The 27407-nt window shown below is 43.3% G+C and overlaps 1 protein-coding gene across 4 annotated transcripts in view; it reads left to right on the top strand.

Moving 5' to 3' along the window:
- Window positions 1-25862, top strand: part of PRDM10 (PR/SET domain 10) — a 164300-nt gene extending 138438 nt beyond the window's left edge. For 2 of the 4 annotated variants that reach the window (XM_075603342.1, XM_075603343.1), the window contains exons 15-23: window positions 13347-13526; window positions 13635-13745; window positions 13932-14132; window positions 14625-14756; window positions 15157-15327; window positions 16269-16409; window positions 17263-17413; window positions 18189-18292; window positions 19034-25862. In XM_075603342.1, the coding sequence (XP_075459457.1) occupies window positions 13347-13526; window positions 13635-13745; window positions 13932-14132; window positions 14625-14756; window positions 15157-15327; window positions 16269-16409; window positions 17263-17413; window positions 18189-18292; window positions 19034-19225 (1383 nt within the window). In that variant the 3' untranslated portion in view covers window positions 19226-25862. The remainder of the gene's footprint in view (window positions 1-13346; window positions 13527-13634; window positions 13746-13931; window positions 14133-14624; window positions 14757-15156; window positions 15328-16268; window positions 16410-17262; window positions 17414-18188; window positions 18293-19033) is intronic. The other 2 variants (XM_075603344.1, XM_075603345.1) reach the window with 2 other exon arrangements.
- The last annotated feature ends 1545 nt before the right edge of the window (window positions 25863-27407 follow it).

Raw genomic sequence — 27407 nt, 5'->3', positions numbered from 1 at the left:
TACAACAAAAGACAGAGGAGCCCAATGCTACATCAAATTGACAAAACATATATGGTAATAAATATAAAGTTTAAATACTTCAATAATAATAGTAATTACTTGTTTGTTTAGTTAAACCCTTTGGCAAAAGTGTCGTAAGCCTGCATACCAAACGTCAAGGTAAAATAAAAATGCAGGTCCTAGTTCTGATCTAAAAATATACTGAGACTAATTACTAATATTTACAATACTTTAGTTCATATCAGTATATGCTATTTCTTCTTACACACACCAGGCACAGAAATGCCCCAATTGGATTTGTTCCAGGTGTTCCAGTTGTTTAGCAATGGTGTCCCCTCACTCCTCCCCTTGCCTTTTTTTGGCGGAATGTTGTGTTTATTTAATGGTGGCTGTCACGGTAGCTTATGACAAGATATAATGAACACCAAATATCTGGGTTGAACTGAACGGGGCTTAGAAATAATAAAATATAATTTATTCCTTAAATAAGGTGAACACAGTAATATAGGACAATTAACAGACAAGAAGGTAACACTTACTTAGGGTTGGGGGATGGAGAAGTATCAGCTAGCAATTCTCCAGCAATCCGGTGACATTCCAGGTGGAATCAGAAGCACAACTAAAAACTGTAGGGTTGACACAGTTCATATACCTGTGTAACCCTATTCTTAACATTGAATACAGACTATTGGTGAACAATTATTTGTATCCAATCTCTAACGTGGAGACACAGATTAACCCATGCCCCCCAGCTAATTAGCCCATGTGTACTGGGACTCTATGGGTAGCCCCATAATTAAATCAGGGGCGACGACCAGCTTACCAAATGAAGTATCTGCATTGTTTGTAGGTGTAGACATAACACTTACAAACCACTCCAGTTTGATGATTCTCCACCCTCCGGTAACAATTAGAGTGGCAGACTCTGTTGATTAACTTGGTCTGTTGATTAGTACTTAGTGTAAACAATCCGGGCAGTTAACTTTTGATCACAGTGCTTAGGCTCAATCAGCCGGCTGCCCTTCATGACCTATTAGCATAGCAGATGGTCTGCATTTTCAGAGCAGATCCAAAATACCATACATATATACTTTTATATCTACACATATTAATAAGTTCCATTCTGGTGGGCTCAGTGGGTCGAAATTTGCCAGTTCTTAATGCCTACAGTGACTCCATACATTGGCCAAATATCAACTCTCTGCGACCTCCAGAACTGGAGATACAGAAATGCACTTTAAAACATTAAAATACAGGATTATAATGAAACATGGGAACAGGGGAATATACATTTTCATGACATGACAAGGTGTTAACCACCTTCCTGAACCGCAGTCCAGTTAACCCCTTGCCTCCCTGGTGAGGTCAGGGAATGGCCATATGGGGTGCAACCCCTTTAATACCGGGCCAACCTCCTCTCCCTCTACAGTGGCCTATCATTGTGATACCTCTGATTAAGGTCCTTCAGCAGGCCAAAACTTTGGATCTGGGTGTGATTCATGTATTAATAAAGTAATTATTTGTTATTCTACTTTTGGTTTCTGGTACTGATAATTTTTTCATGATTGGGAAGAATAATTAGTGTGATTATATATTGTGACATAGTCCCAGGATAGTTGGGCAGCTTTCTGTCAGATTTATAACAGAAAGTGCAGACATAGTGTGGATGTGATCCGCTCCACAGATTCACAGTCACTAAGACTGGTGGATAGGAAATCCATACTAGACTTTACAATAGTTCTTGTTTCCCTCACCTGCTCTCCTAATTAAGGAACAGGAATATATTGCAGTGAGATTTGCCTGAACAGTTTCTCTCTTAGAGCCTGGAGACTGGGAGGAAACTGCTCCCCAGGATCCAGTTCAGGGTAAACGGCCCTCCCATATGTTGCAGCAAGAAAAGGTTCTATTGGGACGCTGTCCCTATCTGACAGTTAAGGACTCAATGTTATCTCTATGTGTTAGTTAAAGTTGGTAACTGGCTTAGCCAGCCAATATTGCAGATAGGGATATGCATGTGAGTTAGACTCCTGACAGGAGTAGATGTTTCCTTTTATGATTTCTTTTGTTCTAAAAGTGACAATGTTTAAAATGTTTAGTGTCACTAATGGAGAAATAAACCGCTGAAGGTTGAGGGCTGGGTGACCCTTGTGTGTATTCACGTTTGTTCCCCTTTTCTACAAATTAAATCCTAGAAGACTGTGTTGCAAAGAGCCTTGGCAAACGGCAGCGCTACATAAAGGGAGCCGGTTTCCACATATGTGGAGAATGCAGGCAGACACTGAAAGGTCTGTGGGTTTCAGAAAAAAACATGGGGATTTAAAATGGCCGCCTGGCCGACGTAAAGTACAGAGTCTGCGAGTGAACTCTGTCCCACTGTGTATGACCAGTTGTGCTTACACCATACACAGAGAATGTGTGAAGTGTGGATGCAATAGCACCCAGAGTTCAGTAGACAAAGATATGTTAAGGCCCTGAACTCAAGCAGAAAACCAAAATGTTTGCTGAAGAAAGTGAAAATTGCATCTTGCAAGTGCTGAGTGTAAAGTCTGCCCTGTCTGATATGAAAAGATTGCTGTGCTGTGTAAAGCTAACGCCATATGAAACCTGCACTCTATTCACTTACCTGACTTTGAGTCCACGTTACACTCCTCCCTCTCCTCTCTAAGCTCTGCTACAGACCCTGACAAACTGGTCAGGAACTACAACTCTGCCTTGTCCTCCTCTCTTGATCTACATGCCCCGCTTTCTCTCTGCCGCACTCGCCCTTTTAACCCTAGACCCTGGTTAAATTCCCACACGCGCATGCTGCGTTCCTCCACTCATTCCTCTGAACGCCTCTGGAGGAAATCTCATACTCTCGCAAACTTCCTTCACTACAAATTTATGCTATCTTGTTTCAACTCTGCCCTCTCGCAAGCTAAACAAGCCTACTTTTCTTCACTAATCAACATGCACAAGTCTAACCCACGCCGACTGTTCTCTGTCTTTGATACTCTACTCAAACCACCCTCAGCTGCCTCTCCTTCCTCCATCTCCGCTCAGGACTTTGCTGACTATTTTAAGGAAAAGGTGGAATCCATACGTCAGAACATCCCCTCTGTTTCTTTCTCCCATCCTACACTTCTTCCTAACTCTCCTCCTGCCTTCCTTGACTCTTTTTCCACTGTCTCAGAGGAGGATGTGTCGCTGTTGATCGCCTCTTCTCCCTCTACCACTTGCCCTCTTGACCCCATTCCCTCCCATCTCCTAAAACCTCTTGCTCCTACTATAATCCCTACGCTCACGCACATTTTTAACTCCTCCCTCTGCTCTGGAACCTTTCCATCTTCCTTCAAACATGCAACAGTCATACCATTACTCAAAAACAGCAAGCTTGACCCTACCTGTCTTTCTAACTATCGGCCTGTCTCCCTCCTGCCTTTTGCCTCTAAACTCCTTGAACGTCTTGTATTCGCTCGCTTTCTCCATTTTCTCAACACCTATTCTCTCCTAGACCCTCTACAATCTGGCTTCCGTAATGCTCACTCCACGGAAACAGCCCTCACTAAAATAACTGACGACCTCCATGCTGCCAAAGACAGAGGTCATTACACTCTGCTCATATTAGTCGACCTCTCTGCAGCATTTGACACCGTGGACCACCCTCTTCTCCTTCACATTCTCCATACTCTTGGCATTCGGAACAAAGCTCTATCCTGGATCTCATCCTACCTCTCCCATCGTACTTTCAGTGTCTCTTCTGCTAATACCTCTGCTAATTACCTACCTAATAACATCTTTTTGGTTTAAATATCACCTCTATGCTGACGACACACAAATATATTTCTCAACACCCGACCTTACACCTACTGTACAAACCAAAGTTTCTGAATGTCTCTCTGCTATATCATCCTGGATGGCCCTCCGCCGCCTTAAACTCAACATGGCTAAAACAGAGCTCCTCATACTTCCTCCCAAACCTGGCCCTACTACCTCCTTCCACATTACTGTTGGAACTACGATCATTCACCCAGTAGCCCAAGCACGCTGCCTTGGGGTCACACTCGACTCCTCTCTCACATTTGCCCCTCACATTCAAAACATTTCTAAAACCTGTCGCTTTTTCCTCCGCAATATAACAAAGATACGCCCTTTCCTCTGTTGCTCGACTGCTAAAACTCTGACTCAGGACCTCATTCTCTCCCGTCTTGATTACTGTAACCTCTTGCTGTCCGGCCTTCCTGCCTCTCACCTGTCTCCCCTACAATCTATCCTTAACGCTGCTGCCAGAATCAATCTACTCTTTCCTAGATCTGTCTCAGCATCTCCCCTCATGAAATCCCTCTCCTGGCTTCCGATCAAATCCCGCATCTCACACTCCATTCTTCTCCTCACTTTTAAAGCTTTACACTCTTCTGCCCCTCCTTACATCTCAGCCCTAATTTCTCGTTATGCACCATCCAGACTCTTGCGTTCTTCTCAAGGATGTCTTCTTTCTACCCCCTTTGTATCTAAAGCCCTCTCCCGCCTTAAACCTTTTTCATTGACTGCCCCTCACCTCTGGAATGCCCTTCCCCTCAGTACCCGACTAGCACCCTCTCGATCCACCTTTAAGACCCACCTTAAGACACACTTGCTTAAAGAAGCATATGAATAGCACTGTGGCTATTCTGAACACATGGCACATAAAGCTTGGCCCCCTGCAGATGCACTTACCAGAACTCCCTCCTACTGTCTCTGTACGTTCTCCCTACCTACCAATTAGACTGTAAGCTCCTCGGAGCAGGGACTCCTCTTCCTTAATGTCTAAAGCACTTATTCCCATGATCTGTTATTTATATTATCTGTTATTTATTGGATTACCACATGTATTACTGCTGTGAAGCGCTATGTACATTAATGGCGCTATATAAATAAAGACATACAATACAATACAATACAATAAGCAAAGTGCTGAGTGTCAAGTTTTCCCTGACGGGTTTGAAAATGGCCGACATGAAATGCTTGCTTTGTAATGTACATAACCATGCAAAACAGTGTCCCTTCAGGCCATGCGATGATGACGACTCATATGTGACCCTGGGAAGAACGCCATACCCGCAGAGGGAAGCTGCAAAAGTGACCAGCGTCCAGAGTGCAGGACCCCATAACTTTAGAGTCAGTGACGAAGAATTCAGAGCCGTGCCGACTAGAAGAAAACCAGGAGATTTTCTGAAGGAGCCAGTATGCTTGGTCTGTCATGAACCAGGTCACACGGAAGAAGTGTGTCCCCAAATTTTCAAATACAAACAGTGGCAACAGGAGCAGCACGAGGAATATTGTCTCCCACAGCTGCAAAAGCAAGCAATGCGTTGTGAGCGCAAGGAAGATGTGGAAGCTGATACCAGTGAGTGGGTGCCCAGTACTACTGATCTCTCAGGGGATACTAAGGCAGAGAGAGAGACAAGTATTTCTCAAGTCACAGGGGGAAGTGACCGAACCACTTGAGCCTCCGTTGTCAGGACAACGTGTGTCAGAAATGCAAAGAGATGTGCTGCAAGCCGGAGTGATGGGTGGAGTCAGCATAGGAAGGGCCGCAAAAGAAAAGGAGGAGCGAAGGGAAGCTGAATCCTTGATCCAGGATGAAGAGGCCTTACTGTAATTTCTGAGCTCCAAACTGCCCACTATGATTATGATGTCCTGCAGGAACGATTGGATAAGGAGCGGGAAGCTTACGCTGAGGTACAAAGGTGTATACTCCCAGCTATACAACAGTACAAGGCTTTGAAGAAAACAGAGCGTCTCTTACGGAGTGAGTTGGAGGAGGTGAAGAATAGTCTAGAAAATGCCAACACCTCAATTGCTATCATGGATGAAAAGCAGAACAAGTCTGACAAACTGATTGCTAACCTCAAACAGAAAGTTAAGGAGGCTCTACATGAGGTTCACACTCTCAGCACAGAGGTTGAACACTCACACCAGGAGGGCCACAGTCTAAACACAGAGCTGGGTTTGTTGAAGGAAACCCACTAGAATGCCATGAGTTATTTAGAGACTGTAAAGAGAGAGAATGCAAGTCTGAAAGAGGAAAATTCAGATTTGTCTGACAAGGCCAGTGAAGGAAAGGAGAGGCTTCACCAAGCAGAAAAAATGAAGGAACAATTGTCCCTGGATAATTTAGAAGTACGGGCTGCACTGCAGAGCCAGCTGCAAGAGCTGCATGCACATCTACGGGAGGCCAAGGAGATGCAGTGGGTCCTGTAGGAAGAAAGTATCCAGGCTGCTAACAAAGTAAAAGTTCTGCAGGAGCATCTGAGTACCCAGTGTGTCCCCACAGAGCATGAGGAGCTGAAGGTCACGTTGAGCGTCACAAGAGCATCGCTGGTTGCGGAGCTTTGAGGCCAGGTGACTGTATGAGAGGGAGCACGAGAAGGTCCAGAATCTAAAGCAAGAGATGGAGAAACAGAGAGGCTGCTCCATCCCCAAAAGTCTGTACACTCAGGAGAAAGAGGCGTGGCAGACAGAAGCAGTAGCGATCCTAGCGACAAAAACTGCAGAGCTCCAAAATATGAAGGAGGCTCAGAACAAGCACAGGGAAGATGAGACGAGACTTGCAGGATCAAATTGAAGAGCTGCGGACGCAGATTGAGCGCAAGATACAGCTCGCCGAGAGGGAGGAGGTGTCCGTCCGTCAGGTGGCCTGCCTGACATTGAGCTATGAAACCGAGATGGACGATAACCGCAAGCTGCTGGATCACACGGCCAATGAGAGGGCCCGGCTGCAGCGGGAACTGGACAAGGTCCGGGATGAGCACCGGCAGCTACAGGTCAAGAATATAGAAAATGAAATAGAGTTAATAGAGAGAATGAAATAGAGCTTGCTCTGATTCAGCTGACAGACGTGGAATCGCGACTGAACTCCAAAGAAGCTGAACTAGCAGCTGCACTGAGTGGAAAAAGAAATGCAGAAGGACAGCTTCAGACCTGAGGAAGGACCTGGAGTCTGAGCGTACTGGCCGCAAGATGGCAGAGAAACAAAAGCGTGACATGGGCGAGGAGCTCGAGGCTCTGAAGGCTGAGCGGGATGCTATGTTAGACTCTACTGCTGCCCAGCAGGAGGTTCCTCAGATGAAGTTGGAGAAAAAGGTTACAAACCTAAGACAGACACTTGGGTCACAGAAGCAGTACATAGAAAAGATAGCGGTAGAGTTAAGACAGAAGGAAGCTAGTGGAATAGTAATGCACAAGTGTCTCTACTACAAGAAAGAGTATTGGTCCAGCCCAAGCGTCTGTGAGAGCTGGGGACACCGCTCAACTGCAAAATGAGATACAAAGTTTGAACCGCCTGAGCGAGTGATGCGCTCCGGTAAGCGTGACTGCAGTGCCCATGGGACCCAAAGTGGATTCCTTGCCATGAGGGCAGCCGCTGTGAAGAGACATTTCAGTAAGAGGAGCCTGAAAGGTTCAAAGATTTGAACGCAGAGGCGACGAAGGGCAACACTGCGCTTGAATAGTTCCAGATCTCCCCACTCGGGACCACAGTATGGAGCCATTGAGAATCCGGTCTGGGTATTCAGTTAGAGCCTGAAGAAATAGTCCAAGCATGTGCAGGATGCAGCAGGCGTTGAAATAAGTCCGAGGATGTAATGATCTGGAAGTCAAGAAAATGTGTGGGAACTAACCGATAAAATATGCGTGAAGAAGTGGAGGAGCACAGCTGAAAAAAGTAGGGCTGGAGGCAGTTTGAAAATTAAAAATGCTTTAATAAAGATGCATGGTAGCAAAAGCTACATAAAAAGGGTCCTCTAATGCATTTCGCGCTGAATAGCGCTTTATCTTTGATATCTTTGATATCTTTTATCTTTGATAAAGCGCTATTCAGCGCGAAATGCATTAGAGGACCCTTTTTATGTAGCTTTTGCTACCATGCATCTTTATTAAAGCATTTTTAATTTTCAAACTGCCTCCAGCCCTACTTTTTTCAGCTGTGCTCCTCCACTTCTTCACGCATATTTGATCTATACCACGGACGGATGCACGCACTCATGGAGTTCAAGGGGTCTATCATGTGAGTTATTCATTTATATATACTTTATTGTGACTGTGACTATAGGGTATTTGCATGGCTCCAGCCTTTGGTTCAGGACACCATCCCTCTCCATAGTGATTACACTAGGAGTCCCTTTATATAAGGGCTTTATTGTGGTTTCATTTTGAGGGTGGCTATATGTTTTCCTGTCCATGTCTGGCTTTATTTGGTGAGCTATATGCCCTGTCACATGTCTATATACCTGCACTGATTTGACTTAACCCTTGACTCCTGGGCTATATTGCCAACATTGGATCATCCTGGGAATTAGTAGCACCATACGGAGATTCATTTCTCATCTTTTGTTGTTGAACTAACCGATAAGGTCACACGTGCGGACAATGTCACGGACAATTTAGCATTATAACATAATTCGTTAGTGCAATTATATTGTATATTATGCCTCTAGACTTTGCAGTGCATTTATATTGCAATATTGTATTTTCTCTTCTTTGTAAATATAGGCAAGACCCCAAATTAGTATAACAGGGTTGATGCCCTTTAATAAGATAACCAGATTTGTATCTTCTTAAAGTATTGGTAGCTTACAGTATAGTACACAAGGTTAGGTAGTGGCCTTTTTGTAAAATATATTCATGGTCACTCACCCCAGAAGGTGTAAGCTGGGGCAGGGGGGTGGGAGGGAGGGGTGATAAGTGACATAGTCCCAGGATAGTGAGCAGCTTTCTGTCTTTTATGAAAGAAAGTGCAGACAGTGGGGATGTGATCCGCCCCACAGATTCACAGTCACTAAGGCTGGTGAATAGGAAATCCATACTAGACTTTACAATGGTTCTGGTTTCCCTCACCTGCTCCCCTAATTAAGGAATAGGGATATATTGCAGTGAGGTTTGCTGCTCCAGTCTCTCTCTAAGGGGCCTATGCACTAAAGGTTCATTTAAAAAATCGCCGGGCCATTTATATCACCGTTTTTTGGAGTGTTTCTATCACGGTATTCAGAAAGCCTTGATTACCTGTCATAGCAAAATTCCCAAAACAGGTGAGTTGCCGCCAGCGATAGGATCGACCCTCTGAAAAGGCCTTACCCAGCGATTCATTTCTGCTGCAGAGAGACCTCCTCAGAAAGAGCCGCCTCTCCCAGCGAAAATCTCGCCCGAAATTTATGATTTTGAATATACATTTTCATGCTACTGTAGATGAGCAGGGGTTCTCCGGAGCAGAACCGCGTTGGTTTGAGGTCCGGGTACCCCCTGCTTCCAGAAATACAGGCCCCGTTATGGGGTGCCGGTATCTCCTATGCATTGGATTCCCGCGTCACGTGACCGGGACATTTGTTTTATTAATTAATTGGTTACTTGTACAATTAATTCATTTAAAAGGCCTGATTTTTTCTAAGTCCCGTCTCTCCGCTTATCGCCGGTCATCGCCAGCTTCTCCCCACCAACTTGCCAACTTTTCCTGGCCTTTGGATTTGGGGAGAAAATCGCCATCGATTAACCTACTCACTGCTACTAGAATTGTGCGAGTTTATGAACATTCCGAAAAGCGTCGATAAGTGGCTTATCGCCGCTCCCTCGGCGATTGTTTTTTGAACAAAATGTGTTTTGCCGATTCAACTAATTTATTCCAAAAATAAGTGGCCTTTTTTTAATAAATTAGTATATTATGCATTTCAAATGTTTAATAATATTCAGTATTATTTAATTTACATTATTCTGTACATGCTGGTTTTGACTAAGTTATGTGTGGTATGTTGTATATGTAGATGTTGTTCGTTTATTATGTCAGTTTATTTTGTTTATTCGCATTAGATGTATGTTTTTGTTAAATACATCATGTTGGTGTAATCATGTTCATTTATACATGTAATTTGTGTTTATTTATACATGAATGGACATAGTTAATCAGTGAACATGATTCAGGTTCACTCACTTATCTAAATCATTATTCATTAATTAGTTATAACAGCTGTGGGTGACCCTTTATCAATACCACCTTACATCATGGCAGATCACTCTTTGACAAAGCGCCCTGTGCATGGAACGCGTCAGAGCACCTGCCAAGACTGTCCATGTACTTGCTTTTAATCTAATAAACTTTATTTTTTGATTTTTTGAATCCTGCTTCTACCAGTTCATTTGGTCTGCTGGGCTCCGGGTCTCCCTTTGGGACTATCCATTCACTTCTACATATATATATATCTCTCTATATACACACGCTCCATAATCCATAAAGAAAATGGACATGGAGTGGATCCAATGTTATCAAAAATTAAATTAAATATATCCTAGCTAACAAGAAAAACGTGATTGAAAACTGCACGATCCTTAACCATTTTGACACAAGGAGTGATCATCGATTTGGTTCACTGGAAATAGCATCTGAATGCAAAGATGCTAAGAAGAAAACTGATTTAAAAGAAGATTAAAACAATCAACATCAAAAAACTCAAGAGTAATAGCAAAGAATTAGAAGTAGAAAAAATGCTTCAGCTTGTTCAAAATGCATGGGTACATTTTAACAAAAAATATGAAGAACTTATGAAGACTGTAGTTAAAAGCGCAGAAAAAACTGGTGGAATTGGTAACGAAATACAGGATAATAAAATATCTGTTGAGACCAAGTAATTGCTTAAGAGATGACAAGAAATGAAGCAATCCCAAAACGCAAGAACTAAGCATGCTGAGCTGTGCAAGACTATTCGCAAACATATAACTGAAGATGTTAGAATTTAACTGTGATATGTTGATGAAGATTATCTAAGATAACAAAAGCTTAAAGAAGACTAGGCAAAGACATGACTGGGAAGAAGCAAATCATTGTCTTCTAAAGACAATTGAGGACTTCTATATGAAATTGTATGCGAACATAGATAAAACAGGGCATAATCCATCAGAGTAAGAGTGAGAAGAAACTACTAATGATGCACAATGTGTTTTTCCAGACGAGGTGGTAAAGGCAATGAAATCCATGAAGAATGGGAAGGCCCCCCGAGAACATGGAATTATAACTGAAATCTTGAAAGAAGCTGGATAAGAAGTAGAGAAAATCCTTGCAAAACACTTTATATTCTGCTTGAAGAACAGGAGAATTCCAGAACAATGGTGAAATGCCATAGTTATCCTCTTCTACAAGAAAGTAGACAAAGAAGACCGCAATGACTACAGACCAATCACTCAACTTTCAATCACTTACAAGATTTTTACAAAGATACTCACTAATCGTCTGCAACAGACCCTAGACTTCACCCAGCCTAAAGAACCAGCGGGATTTCTCAATGGATACAACCCGGTGGACCGCATCCAAGTCATACAAGAAGTAATTTCCCAAAGTAATGAATATGATTGTAACAGGGGACTTATCCCTGTTCACAAATGTGCCTCTAATCCAACAGTGTGGTGGTTAACTGCTGGTAGCAAATTAACTAACACCACCTGACTGATTAGAGGTGGTAGAAAAAGCCTGCCTTTGAGACAGGAAGTGACTCCTTAGCTCACTTGTGGGCTGAACTTTGGAGAACACAGATCTCTGGAGCTGACCTGTCTTGAGCTCTGTCAAGAAGAAACAGCAGAGCTGATTGCAAGACACCAAATAAGACTTCTAAACCTGGATGCTGATTTTCTGTGCACGCACGGTTGCAGTTCCAGGAGAGCAGAGAAGCTTACTCTACAGCAGCTAACAGATAAGACTTTCATTCTAAAGAGACTTCTTATATCTGCTTATGTCATGCTATGTGTTTGGGGCTGGGAGACCTGCTTAACTAGGAGTTGTGAATTGCATGGGATTTCACTAGAAATACTCCCAAGTGAATGAAGCTTTGTTTCCCCCCCCCTGTGTTTGGATGATTTCCTGATGAAAAGGAAAAGGCACAATAAGGCCTTATTATAATTTCACCTTATAAAAGCCTCCAATTGTGTACCTCTGTGAACGTCCGTCTACAATGATCTACCACTCTAATTATGATTCCTAGATTACGAAAAAAAACATTTGATTCTGTCTACAACTCCGTAGTTTTAAATGCATTAAGAAGACAATGTGTTGAAAAAGCATACATTGATTTTTACGAGACTGCCACATCAACCATTAGGTTACACGAAGATACAAGCAAGATATGGATCAGGAAAGGAGTGCGGCAGGGAGACATCATGTCACCAAAGCTTTTCACTGCAACACTTAAATTGTTTAAGACATTGACTTGGAAGAAAAAAGGAATCAAAATGAACAGGGAATACTTGAGTTATCTACGATTAGCAGGATTACATCATTATTTTTAAGAAAGTGAGCCTCCATATGAATCTCCAGAAGACCAAAGTAATGTTCAACAAATGTGTCAACTCTGCAAAGAGCTAAATAAAATGGAATAGAAAGAGAAGTTGAAGACTAATTCTAACTTGGCCGGAAAGTAACAATGGATGAAACTTTTAGAATAAAATCTATAAGAGAATGAAAATGGGATGGAGCGCATTTGGAAGAAACGAGGCACTTTTTCAAGGGAACCTTCCATTGTGCTTCAAGAGGAAAGTTTACGACCATTGTATTTTACCTGTGTTCACGTATGGATATAAAACTTTGACCCTAAATGCAAAAATCATTCCGAAGCTTCAGACAACTCAAAGAAGTAAGGAGATTATGCTGGGTATTACCCGAAGAGACAAGAAAAAGAATGAATGGTTTTCGAAACCAACCAAAAGTCTGTGACCTCATCACACGGATGAAGAAATTAAAATGGCGGTGGCATGGACACGTCGCAAGAAGAAATTACCATTGTTGGCCAAAGATGGTACTTGACTGGATTCCAAGGGAAGTTAAAAGACCAAGACTTCCAAAAGTAAGATGGGAAGATGAAATTAGAACATTTGTGGAGAAGTGAGGCTGTCAATCGCAATACATGGAAGATCTTTGGGGAGGCATTCTTCTAACATTGGATCGACAAGGGCTGAAGATTATGATATATACATACAGATGTAGCAGACGTAATTGAACTATTTATCGCGCATTAAAGCACTAACTGGTGCATTGCAAATGCGAGATTTGGCTAACCATGGCCCTATTGTATTGCATATGGCCCCTGTAAAACTTGCACCTGCAGCAATGCACAATCACACGATAACGGATGCAATAACTTCTGCTACATCCGTATATGCAATTGTGTTGAAAAGTCTGTAAAAAATTACTATTTTAAACTTTATCACTGCAAGTTTGAAATCATTGAAACTTTGTTATTTTTCTTTCAGTTTCTTCCACTTTTATTGCAACTCTAGTATTCATTGCCTCACCTCACTTTTTGTAGCTATTAGATTACTTGCAGAAGACTATAATCATTTCCTGTTTGTTACAGAGGAAGGACAAACTGAGGGAACACATGCAACGCATGCACAATCCAGAAAGGGAAGCTAAGAAAGCTGATCGTACAGGGCGCACAAAGGCCTTGAAGCCGCGTCTTGTCTCCACAGATTACGAAAGCTTCATGTTTAAGTGCCGTATGTGTATGATGGGCTTTCGCAGGCGAGGCATGCTGGTGAGTTTGAAGAGACCGTTATGTCTACATAATTGGGGGTTATCAGATCAGATGCTGTAAATTAAGAGCATATCTTGATCTCTCAGCTGTTAAATTTCCTCCTGCCAGGTGAATCATTTGTCAAAGCGACATCCAGAAATGAAGGTTGACGAAGTTCCTGAGTTGACACTGCCCATCATCAAACCTAATCGTGATTATTACTGCCAGTACTGTGAGAAGGTGTGTGTTGAAAGAGAACCCTGAAATCATCATCTGATGAATCCCCAGAAACCCAAATATTTTCCACTACCAATAAACAGTATAGCACAGTCATCCCTTATACCTGTCCATCTGAACATAGTCGAGCCTCCTACTTCCCTTTGGCTTGGTAAAGTGTGTGACTGAGACTGTTTTTGGATTTGACAGGTTTACAAGAGCGCCAGCAAACGCAAAGCCCACATCTTAAAGAACCATCCTGGTGCAGAGCTTCCTCCCAGCATCCGCAAACTCCGTCCTGCTGGACCTGGGGAACCCGACCCGATGTTGAGCACCCACACCCAACTCACAGGGACTATAGCTACACATCCAGTCTGCTGCCCGCACTGCTCCAAGCAATATAGCAGCAAGGTAGAGGGAACCATAAATATCTGTCATTATGACATTTTGAATTCTGGTGACTTCCTTGGGAACTGCAGTGCTTGAGCTGTTAATAGCTCGTGTATGGTATTTGCAAAGCTAATGTAGGATGTGGGGGTCTCAGGATGGGAGAAATACAGAATGATCAAAAGCTGCTGCAGAACCTGATTAGTTTATGATATAATAATTGCTCAGATAATATATGTTGTAAGAATACATTTTGTAAATATTGACTTGACTGTTGTACAGATAAACATTTTGTATCTGACAGATCTCTCTGTGTGTAGCAGTACCAGTGCTGTGGGAAGGACTAAGTAAACAGTGACAGGGCTGTGTATGTAGGATAGTTAAATAGCAAGATGCTACAAGGGTAGTGGCAGGACATAAGAAGCAATGGATATGGTGACAAATGTTTTTTTATATTCTGATAGTGTCTCTTTCCTTTTTTCTTTTTTTCTTCCCCTTTTCATATTCTCTCTTCAGACAAAAATGGTTCAGCATATACGGAAGAAGCATCCAGAGTTTGCTCTGCTGCCCAGCACGGTGCAGGCAGCTGTGATCAGTACAAACCCTGCCGTGCACACCGCTGACAGTGCTAGTGGGGAGACTGTGATGGTGAGTAACTGGTAGAGTTATATTGGGCAGCACAGAGCATGGGTGGAGAAAAGCAAGAGGGCACAGAGACTGCTTCATTACTCCCTAGTACGTAATTGGTCAATACAATAATTAGAACAATTTTAAATGCATTTGTTCCTTTTAGTTTCACCAAGATGTGCATAATAATTTATTTAGTATTCTCAATGTAACCTGTTCTGTTCATAATACATGAACAATAACACATCATCAATAAATCCCTATCGCACCAAAATATAAATGTAATATGATTATGCTCGGGACAGAGGAGTAGTAACTTTTTGGGGGGATGGGGGTGGGAGAGAGACAGTGTTTGTGCCTTAATCAGTATTTATTACCCCTCCATTGCCAATATCCACTTAAAACTCTACATCTCCTGCAGACAACAGACCTTTTGACGCAGGCGATGACGGAACTGTCGCAAACCCTGACTACGGAATACCGCACTGCGCAGGGTGACTACCAACGCATCCAGTACATCCCTGTCTCACAGGCCACAGGTGGTATGCAGCAGCCACAGCACATACAGCTGCAAGTGGTGCAGGTTGCACAGGTAACCACGCTAAGTATTTTTCTGTATGCAATCCTACCCATTACAGACATGTAGAGAATGTCTCTCTTTAACTTTATTGCCAAAGTCATCTGCCAAGCATTATTGCCTGCCTGCATATAACACCAATTGCTTGGGAGGTCTGCAGTCCATTATTGCTACAAAGATCAGAGCATTGTAAGGCCACACTTATAGTCCTGGCGACGCGACAGCATGATGTCATCCGTCGTCGTTGTAGCAGCGATTTTTGCTTATAGTGTTAGAGACAAGAGACGACGACCGTTGGTGCCGTGAGCGATCGGCGTGGCCGTAAGCGCTTTGCCCTCATTGGCTGAACCACTCACGTGGCCACTGAGGTCACGCTGTGGTCACTGAAATACCAATTTTCATTGACTTCCAACAATCGCGACCAAGCCGTTGCTCCTACTATAAGCGCACGCGACGGATTCAATACATTTGTTTTAACGTGGCGTCGCAGTCGCCGGGACTATAAGCGCGGCCTAAGGTGTAACACTTGTTGCTTGAGAGAATAGATCAGTGTTACTCAATTTAACCCCCCCCCCCCTGTTTTTTTTTTTTTTGCAAAAATGACCTGCTAATCATTACGCCAGGAAACCTTCTCTACAATAGTATTTAGTACTCGGATAACATCTCATGTCAGCAGATGTTTTCTAAACTCTGTATAAAGCTTTCAGAAGCAAGAGCAGGCGGCATGCAGAAGTAACTAAACTACTATGATAGTCACAAGTAATAGTACCAGCAGTGGGCTTTTGTAAACTATTGAGATTTTCAGTGACCCATTTGGAGTAATAGGGCACTGCTCGTGTTTCGTTACCAACACCCATGCTTGGGTAAACAGGTAATAATAGTCCAGCAGCATTTTAAGTGACATTTTTAAAAGCTGCTCCCAAGCTATGAGCTGCTTTTCTCTGCCTACTGTGCAGGCTCCCTCCCCTCATCAGTCCCAGCATTCCACAGTGGACATGGGTCAGTTGCACGAGTCTCAAGGATATACCCAGCACGCCATCCAGGTACAGCATATCCAGGTGACTGAGCCGACAGCAGCTAACCCGGCACCCTCACAGGTATCTCTGTCGCCATTCTGTCAACTTGAGGTGGAAGTGTTTGGGTGCTGCACGTGAAGGGAGCGATATTATTTTTATTAGCCACCTTCGTATGCCCTATCAACCCCCTGTAGTAACATCTTTAGCTGCCACTGACAATGAGGGGTTAAAACCTCTCAGGAAACTAAAGTGAATGGTATCCACTAAGGATTAGAGACATACGAACATCATATTACCAATATGCAACGTGCTAGCTCTAATAGTGCTGCAGTGTAAGGTATGTAATATGTAAATAACAAAAAAAGCACTCTGGGTATACCAAAAGATACAAAAAGGCTTTTTAGACAGACTAAGAAATTAAAAACAGTTACGTTGAGTTTATTCTGTAGATTACTCTATCTTCTATTTTGTGTCAAATAGAGGGCGTCACTTTTTTATTAAGTGTTTTTTATTTCTTAGTCTGTCTAAATAAACTTTTGTATTTGTTAGTATACCCTGAGTGCTTACTTTTGAGGTTATTTTCCCACTTTTTTAATATATATATTTATAGTTATATTTATATATAAGCTTTTTATGGCTGCAGCGGATATAATCTGTTAGAGCCTGCACTCCACTGGTTTAAATAAGGCTTTGATTTAATTGTATGGTTGACAAAAAATGTATGCAATGGGAACATTTTTCCTCATAGAAAACCCAAATTATGCTTCCTTAGCAATTTTTCTTTTAGAGACTTGCATACCATTTCTCTATAACTTGTTTTCATACCACATCCTCAAAAGCCGCTTTACTGCAAAGCTTTTCTTTTCTTACACATTGACCGCTAACATGCTACAGATTTCAGGGATGCATTATTTTCTTTTGTTTCGGAGTATAGGTAGGGACGCATCCCCTGAGCCCATCATCTCAGGAGGCAGAGCAGGAGCTGAGCTCATCCCAAATGCAGACACCAACCTCCCAAACCCAGACAAACTCAACCGTGCAGCACGCCTACCTACCTAGCAGCTGGAACCATTTCCGAGGCTACCGTGAGTCGGGCTGGAGCAGGGGGTTTATCTGATCATCTTAATTCACCCCTTTTTCAAAGTCTGCTTCCAAGAATTTGGTTACCATCTGATAGCACGTCTAAATAACCGCTAGTTTGTGTACTTCCTAATGGCTGTTTATTTTCCTTAAATGCTAAATATCTTAGGTGTGAGTTGTCTGATGGTAACAGAACTTCCTAAAGCTTGAATTATTACAACAATTTGAAATTCAGTTGCCATCAGAAAATCTTAATGGCGTTTATGATGATTACATACAACCGTTGTAGTGCATGTTTCCAGGACACAGGTGTGAGAGAGATTCTGAGGAATCCTGGCACAGGCATGCTGGGAATTCTTATCAAATAGATATTTTTATAGTCACCTTAGCACTTGCCTCAGGCTTCTTGCCTGTGAGTGAAATGACTGTTACCACTTGCATGCAGCAAGTGCTGGTAATAAAAATATATGGACGTGTAAAATATGAGGATTCAACAGATAAACCGGTAGAAGGCCATCTATACTATACACCTCATTCATATGGGTGCTTATGTTAAGAGAGGAGATTCTTTTCCCCACCCCCCAACCGTATTGAATGCAAAAAACAAAGAACACCGGATGTAGAATTACTATAGAGTAGTCTAAGAACAAGACACTCAAAGTCACTGTACAGGTACCACAGGGTTACAGATAGGAAACGCTATGTGATCACTTTCCTACAGTTATTATTCGCATGATCTGTCGTCTCTCATCCTCTTACGGATCCTTCTCTCTGTTGCAGCCTCTGAGATTCAGATGATGACGTTACCTCAGGGGCAGTACGTGATTGCAGAAGCGCCTGTGGGCACCCCTGTCAATAGTGGGCAAGTGAAAGGGGTCACTCAGGTAAGGGCTGTGTATTGAGTATGAATCTAGCTGCAACAACAGATACCTCTCTAGTTATCACACATAGTAAGATTAGACAGAGTATTCTCACATGTATTCCCTTGCTGTGCCCACATTATACTTTATTTGTGCTTCTGTCCTGTCTCTAGTGTGCTCCTGCATGGCTCTTGATTGATTCTCTCTCTGTCTCTCTGTCTCTGTCTCTCTCTCCTTGCTCGTTTACTCTCTCTCTCTCCTTGCTCGTTTACTCTCTCTCTCTCTCTCTCTCCTTGCTCGTTTACTCTCTCTCTCTCTCTCTCTCCTTGCTCGTTTACTGTCTCTCTCTCTCTCTCCTTGCTCGTTTACTGTCTCTCTCTCTCCTTGCTCGTTTACTCTCTCTCTCCTTGCTCGTTTTCTCTCTCTCTCCTTGCTCGTTTACTGTCTTTCGCTCTCTGTCTCTCTCCTTGCTCGTTTACTGTCTCTCTCTCTCATTCCTTGCTCGTTTACTCTCTCGCTCTCTCCTTGCTCGTTTACTGTCTCTCTCTCTCTCCTTGCTCGTTTACTGTCTCTCTCTCTCTCTCTCTCCTTGCTCGTTTACTCTCTCCCCCTCTCTCTCTCTCTCCTTGCTCGTTTACTGTCTCTCTCTCTCTCTTACCTTGCTCATTTATTGTCTCTCCCTTCTCCCCTCAGACTCCTTTACTCACTTTTTTTCCCACTACAGAGCTTATCTAAGTAATTATTTTGTATTTGTCCTCTCTTCAGACCCACTACGTCATATCTGAAGGACAGAGTGACCTGGAGCTGAAGAAAAATACTCCTTTAATGGGGGAGGTATCCCCAAACCCTGACCTCTTGGAGCAGCCGGCAGCCAATCCATCGCAAACAACACAATACATTATCACCACCACAACTAACATGAATGGGAGCAGCGAGGTGCATATCTCAAAACCGTGAAATAAAGGGGAGGCTGGAAACAGGAATAAGGACCTGCAAGCACCTCCGTCAGCAAAGCAACTACCCATGGGAAAGATCTCACTCTGCCTCTTACAATCATGAGAACACACACAAAGTGTATGTGTGTTTTGTCCTTTGCGCAATCTTTCAGGGAGGGAGCAATTGAGTTGGAGAACTTGGGGCAGCCCTGATGCAACACATTCATGATAAGCAGAGTAACTTGATCAAAGGATGGAGTTAAGATGTCATTGTTCATCAGTTTTGTAGTCTTAAGACTTGGGGAAACATCACATAATCTCCCTTTGCTTTGAAGGTGTCCTATTTACAAGTCCATGTGGGATGTTTTGACCGGCACAGCTGTACATGAAGTGATTACCATCTCTGGCATTGGGCATTAGGTCAAGTTTCTGAAAATTGTCAAACAGTTCTCTCTGACCTTGCAGGAATTGTACTTCTAAAGTAAATGTCTGGCATGGCTGCACCTTGGATTACTTCATTCCATGTATTTAATGGCCCAGATTGGTCACCCTGCATGTATCAAAATGCCAATACACTGCTCTCCAGCTAGATCTTGCAATAGACGGCAGTACTTTAATAACCTACTATAAACTTGTGGGCAGAGCCACATGCTCTCTCATCCTTGTGGACAATGGTATGTCTGAGACTGTCAGGGGTAGCTAGAAGCATTATTCTGAACACATTGTGAATCCTGTTTTTTCTGTCAAGGAAGATGTTTAAGATGTCTAATCTATGACAATATCTGATATCTGGATGCAGGACAAGCCTATTGGATATAGAAAATGGGTCATCCTCTGGTTCTTCTGTGGACTGTACTGGAATCAAAAGCATGTTTAGTACTGGAAAGAAGATTGACAGATCTTGCTTACAGTTTGTTGGCTACCGTGAGATACTTGATGTGATGTGACAGATAGTTGACTAATTTTAAGCCAGCTTTTCGTCTCCAGCAGTTTGGGTACAATAAATGACTATAGAAATGTAGATTATTATTGGTGCCCTACCTCCAAAATAGTCTTAATTCCAGGGAAAGCTAGTGGTATATCTAGAAATTACATAAAGATCCATAAGTGCATAAGTACAGTCACAGATCATTTGAAATTACTCCCACAAAGCACCTACCTGGCTCAAAAGGTTGTGCCATATAAAGTCTGGGCGCTATATGGGTATTTATTTTCAAGACCTCATTTCCAATGAGGAGGGCATAGCAAAAATCGGAGAAGATTGTCCATCAGGGGATCCTACCTAGGGATACAGGAAGGACAAGAGTCTGAACATTTTGGGTAGTGTTATTTGCTTAATTCAAGAAGCCATTTTAGCTCTTGTTAACAACTGGAATGTCACCGTTGAATATAAAAAGATATGGATTCCATAACATCACCCTTACTGAGTGGTCACTCCTGCTAAGGGGGTGTGAACTAAAATGGACATAATATATATATATATAGATACTGATTGACAAGTAGAGGCACTCTAACATTCCTGTGATAGGGTGGATGCGTGGAGTGGATGCCATTTATTACCTCCTCCCATTGTCTTGTCTTTGGCCCCTATTCAATGTCGTGGTGAAGCAGTCATCTTTGTGCTGGAGAAGATTTTGGTCTCATTAAAATGAATGGAGCTGATCACTTATCCATCTCAGAAGACATCTTCACATCTTATTGAATACTTTGTGTCCTACATGCAGAGTGGCATTGCCAACATAAGACCTTTTCAGGCTACTTTTAGAAAATATGAAAACAAACTTTTAATCTTGCGGTTTAATAATATGGGCTGAGAGGAGCCACAGTGTACAATTTGTAAGCTGATGTCAATCTGCAGGTTTTGGCTTTAGAATAACCAGTCTAGAAATTGTAAAATTCCTCCCCCCAGCAGTGTCTTGTCTGGCTACGGGAGATTTAAGCTTCTTTAGCCTTGCTGCAATTCCCAAACTATTCCCAATATATAGTTTTTACACAGGAAGGTGTTACTTTAACATAAACCCAACTCCTGTAGTGCCTTACTGACATTACATGTGTCATTTTAGCACCCGTCAGAAGCCAGTGTGCAGTTATCAGTGCGGCTCTTTTAGGTAATAAGTACAGAGAGAGCATACACCTTATACAAGATCTTAAGCAAATACTATAACATGGAAGATGCACCTGTTCTCTGTACTTAATTCTAGTTTCTGAAAAATCTGGGTTAATTCATCCACTTTGGGAGCCACTGCTGTGAATCATTGAAGAGTATGGCAGGGTGTCATCAAAGCGTGGATCGTGTGGCCGTCACCTGCCATTAAAATCAATATCAGATCACGCTTTCATGACTCCCACCCAATATTTCGTTCGGACTTCTTATGGAAGAACTTTATTGTATGATTTTCAATACATATTCCACTTTTGTATTTAATTTGTTAGGGCTTTTATTTAATTTTGTTTTAAATATCTATTTGAAGAAGTGTCTCAGATTTGTGTCTTCAATGCACTATTTCTGGTTGCTCGTATGTGTTATTTGGGGAAATGAAGTACTTTTGGAATAATGGTGTTTCCCAAGCATCTCCCTGCTGGCTATCAAGGTGATTATACTGTACAACACTATAGGCCATATTTACTTTGCAGTGCTATTTCATAAGACACCATATGTCCCATTCACTTGAATGAACTTCTAGCGTGGGAATGTGATCTTATTGAACAGCACCACTTAGTAGGTATGGGCCTGTACGTTTCTTAGGGATATACAGCCAACTCAGACTGAAGAATATCTAAGTTTCACTGCAATGTTTTAAGGCCCTCTTAGATTGCATTATGTTTTTAAATAATTCATTTTTGAGTAGAGGTTCATAAATGTCCATTAGCTGCTGCTTAGCCGTTTCAAATTAAAAGTATATAGCGCACAGGAGTGTTTTTCGAGAGAAGTACATGGTTCAACTATTTAATGTGGGCATCAGTTTGGTTTAGTGATAGCTCAACATTTTTCTTTCAACACACATAATGAAGCATTTCAGTGCTTCAGCAATCCATTTTAATGAGTTGGTGTCCATCCCAGTTCTTAGAGGAGTTAAAGGAGGTTTTAAAGGGGCAACCCCACTCGCAAATATTTTTTTTTAAGCAAAGGAAGTTGTTTGCATTGACTGATTCTATCATCCTCAAAGTAAAAGTTTTCCCTTGTGTGTTTAGTGTGTAAACATTTGTTCTTTCTATTTTCTTGGGGTCTTTTTATTGCTAAACTTATCTGGTAAGCATTGTTCTTCCCCTTTATTTTATTGGTTAGTAATGGCAGCATAATTGCTGGAGACAACGACGGGGGAAGGGAAAAAAGCTGTGTGTGCTGTGCACGCGCATAGTAAGTGAAACTTCTTTGTCTTTTGTCACTGTTTTGTCACAGAAATTGTATTTGTAAGAATGATATTTTTAATGAAAAATAAAAAATAAAATTTCAGTGCCAAAACGCAAAGACGTTTGACTTAGAACACGTGTTTTAGCTATTTGCACTTCTATATTTATAGTAACTGGGAATTGTGTGTGTGTGTGTGTGTCAGTCAGTGTGTGTGTGTCAGTTAGTGTGTGTGTGTCAGTCAGTGTGTGTGTCAGTCAGTGTGTGTGTGTGTCAGTCAGTGTGTGTGTGTCAGTCAGTGTGTGTGTGTCAGTCAGTGTGTGTGTGTCTGTGTGTGTGTGTGTGTCAGTCTGTGTGTGTGTGTGTGTGTCAGTCTGTGTGTGTCAGTCTGTGTGTGTGTGTCAGTCACTGCGTGTGTGTGTCAGTCACTGCGTGTGTGCGTGTGTCAGTCACTGTGTGTGTGCGTGTCAGTCAGTGTGTCTCTTTGCTGGGGATTGTCTGAGCTGTCCCTGTCCCCCGTCCCTGAGCCATCCCCCCTCTCCTCCCCTCCGGCAGAGGTATGGAGTCCCCGGCTTGTAGCCAGCCCCCTTTCTCCCCCCCGGGGATGTACGGGGAGGGGGTGTTCAGCATCCACAGGCCAGACCCACCGCTGTTCCGAGTCCCCTGACCCGGAGTCAACCACCCTTCTCTCCTCCCCCCCTAGCAGAGGTATGGTGACACGGCGGGCGTGTGCGGGGAATGGCGCCTCTGCCAGCCGCTTCTGCGCATGCGTGGCGTCCGTCAGCGGCGCCATCACTACTGCGCATGCGCGGCATGGCAGCAGGCGTGTGGGGGGAACGGCAGCCGTTAGGAGCGCCGCCGGCAGCTATCCGCCGCATGTCACAGCGGGCGTGTGGGGGGAGCGGCGGCCATTACGTGACGTCCTATCCCTTTCGCAATTTCGTCTCCATCTCTCCAGTTTTGTCCCATCATGACTAGGTGCCACTAAAGAAGTTTCACGTCAAAAAAGTCTAACTCAAGAATTATTACTTACCGTTTTGTCACAAGATTTTAGATAATGATCATAAACACTCCAAAGCATTTGGTTACCACGGAGACATTAAAAGTTAATCTTTCAGATGTATTTTTTTAAGCCATCACCGTTAGCTCACTTTTGGCCTAGGGGGGGCTTACTCGTTAGCCAAAGCCTTGGATCTTAGTTAACCCATTGTTAACATGTATTCATGATTGCTAAAAGCATTAATAAGAGGTTCAGATCAACATGGAAAGGTTAACACTTCTACCGTGTTCATAAGTCCTGTACATTTTTCATGGAGGTAAAGATCTGTAATTGACCAGGAGATGGAGGAGTGTTGTGGTACCTTTTAACAGACTGGCATGAAAGCAGTTAATAGTTACATCTGTCCAAAGCTATTAAAACCAAATCTGTTCTTCAGGGGCAGTATAAAATGTGCACACCCACCAGCTGTGACTGTGGCCAGTCCTGGTTTTGCATTCATTTTTGCTAATCTGTTGATAAATGACTTGGAACAGGTTCGCAGTTGCACAGTATACTTTAAGCCAGGGATGCTCAACTCCAGTCCTCAAGCCCCTCCCCTCCCCCCCAACAGCTCAGGTTTTCAGGATGTCCCTGCTTCAGCACAGAAGGCTTAATCAGAGGCTTCGACCTTTCTGAAGCAGGGATTGCCCAAAAACATGACCTGTTGAGGGGCTTGAAGACTGGAGTTGAGCATCCCTGTCTTAAGCAGAGGCAACCAACTGGTTGGCTTAAAGAAGAGGCCTGTGACATCTCAGTAGCTTATGAAGAATTCCCAAACTGGCCTATCGACAGGCAGTTGAATCTTCATCAAATCATCACATCTACAGCAGAAACCCTAAATTAATAGTGGTGACAAACTCCGTGGAAGCTGTGAGCCATTAAAGCACGATTCTATTGTTTTGATTGACTGTTATTTTACCTCTCTCAAAGCAAGAATCCCATTCACGAGATACTTACCAGGGAAAGTACCTGTATCCCTTCCTGGTTTCGCACTGGGATTTAAATGGTTGTGGCTTCCTATTGACATACAGTACATTTCAGCTGCCATTTTGTTTCCCCTGGAGGTGACAAACGCTGATACTGTACTTTTACCAGTTTAGTTCCAGGGACCTCTGGGGTCCCATTGGCCTCTGGCAAAGAACTGGTAATATGATCCTTGTAAACCTTTGAATAGATTATTTTTTATTGAGCAATGATCACAAAAAACAAAAATGTTGCTTCTTAGAAACAATGTTTTCTTTTTGTATGCACTTTTGTGACTGTCAGAGTACTGAGAATTAAAAGCCAAGTCAACGTTGTAGTGAACAAGACTTTAAAGCAGCAATCCCTGATCTACAGTATATATATATTTTTTAAACCGTTGTATGTCCCTGTGTCTTCCCTGTGTCTAGGGGCAATCTGATTGGTCTGTCACTCAGCCTCTGGCCAATCAGATTGCTCCGTGGCCCACCCCCCTCTCATTGGCTTTCTTCTGTGGCCTCGACCGGCCCTTCTCCTCCTCGCACCACCGCCTGGCCACTCTCTTCTTCTCCCTCTCCCTCCTGTTCTATCTCCCGCTGAGTCCACCTGCCCCCGGGTATCACCCCCACCGGATATTGCGCCCCCTGCCCCTGTGTCACTCTGCCCCCTGTGTCGGTCCTCCCTCCCTTTCCCCGGTGCCCCCCTGTCACCTGTGTGTTGCACGTGTGCTCCGAGCAATCCAGCAGACTGGCGGCGCACGCACGCTGCGGCTTCTCCCGCTCCTCGGGCGGCTCGCCGTCCTCCCGACGCCGGCTCGCGCACGCTCCGGGTCGCACGGCGGCCTGCGCTGCATGCTCCGCCCCCCCACACCCAGGACCGACCGTGCGGAGCGCCCGGATTGGAGAGAGGCGCCTTCTGGACCGGTGGGAGCTCGGAGAATGGACGGAGGGGGCTGGATCCTCACTGCAATTGTTGTTGGTGCCCGAGGACATGTGTCTCACAGTGTGTTTGTGTGTGTGTCACTGTATGTGTGTGTCACTGTAGGTGTGTGTGTCACTGTGTGTGTGTGTGTGTGTGTGTGTGTCACTGTGTGTGTGTGTGTCACTGTGTGTGTGTGTCACAGTATGTGTGTGTGTGTGTGTGTGTGTGTGTGTCACAGTATGTGTGTGTGTCACAGTGTGTGTATGTGTGTCACTGTGTGCGTGCGTCTCACTGTATGTGTGTCACTGTGTGCGTGCGTCTCACTGTGTGTATGTGTGCGTGCGTGTCTCGCTGTGTGTGTGTCTCACTGTGTGCTGCGCAGGGGGGGAACAGAGCTGCTCGGGGGGGGGGAACGGCGACCGGAGCGGCGCAGGGGGGGGGGCACGGCCGGAGCTTTGTAGGGGGGGGGGAATGGTTGCGTACTGCGCAGGGGGGGGGGACTGGAGCTGCGCAGAGGGGGAGGCGGAGAGGGACATGGAGAGAGGAGGGAGCAGGAGGTTTTGGTCCCGGGCAGCACCAGGTCTCAGCTAGTTATATATACCAAAAAGATACTGGGTGCACACACATAAAGAATTATAAACCATAAAAATGTTGTATACAGTACTTATCAGAACTCCAGGTGCTTGCAGACGGACAGGGAACACCAACCAGTCCAATAGATACACAAAAACAGGAAGTTCGCAGCACCCTCAATAGAAAAAAATAATTTAATTTCAAGCTCTGAGAAAAGACCGTGTGGTCTGAAACGTACGTCGCTCTGGAGGTTTGGTGATTGCCTGATGATTTACTGAAATTCAATAAAAAAAAATTATTGAGTGCTGCGGACTTCATGTTTTTGTGTGTGAGTGTGTGTGTGTGTGTATATGTATGTATATGTATGTATATATATATATATATATATGTAGGACAAAAAGGTAAAGAAAAGCTCCCTATATGCTGCACAAGAGAACACATAGCTAGATTAAAACTTAATATTTATTGATAAACAATTAAAATATATTTATTGCAGCAGTAACAATGTGAACCAAAGTGATTAAAATTGATAAATTAAAAACGGAGAGGTGACTGTGAGCCTAATACAAACTGGCAGTGTAGACCAGGAAACACTATTGTCAATCAAAGTTTCCCACAACTATATAATTATACTAGAGGTGGTAGTGATTCCAATATAAATTGCTGTCGTTTGAAAACTACTCCTAAATGAAGGTGAAGGGTGTAGCCTGAAATGATGTGTGCGCTCAAAATGTATTTAGATGAGCCAGGTAGATAGAATTATAAATCAATATACACACACATTTGTGCCAGACCGTCAGGTTCAGAGTTTAGTGAGCCTGTGGGTCTGTCATGGTGAACAGTAACAGCTGTCTCAAGATCACAAAGTATGTGTCTTGTACTTTGAACCATGCAGAGATAAGGAGTAGTCAGAGTGTTGTGCTTCCTATTGAAGTCTCCGAAACACTCTGAATAGGAATTAGGCAACAGACCTCTCCGATGTAGCCAGCGAACTAGGTGGTAGCGCTTAGCCTGCCCTACATATGTTTCACCTGTAGTGGCTTCATCGGGGGCCCCCGATGAAGCCACTACAGGTGAAACATATGTAGGCTCAACTAAATACATTTTGAGCGCACACATCATTTCAGGCTACACCCTTCACCTTCATTTAGGAGTAGTTTTCAAACGACAGCAATTTATATTGGAATCACTACCACCTCTAGTATAATTATATAGTTGTGGGAAACTTTGATTGACAATAGTGTTTCCTGGTCTACACTGCCAGTTTGTATTAGGCTCACAGTCACCTCTCCGTTTTTAATTTATCAATTTTAATCACTTTGGTTCACATTGTTACTGCTGCAATAAATATATTTTAATTGT

This window comes from Ascaphus truei, chromosome 6 (assembly GCF_040206685.1).
Source record: "Ascaphus truei isolate aAscTru1 chromosome 6, aAscTru1.hap1, whole genome shotgun sequence".
In the NCBI taxonomy this organism is placed as follows: domain Eukaryota; kingdom Metazoa; phylum Chordata; class Amphibia; order Anura; family Ascaphidae; genus Ascaphus; species Ascaphus truei.
The sequence above is the reverse complement of the archived record's forward strand: the minus strand, read 5'-3'. Positions and strand labels throughout refer to the sequence as shown.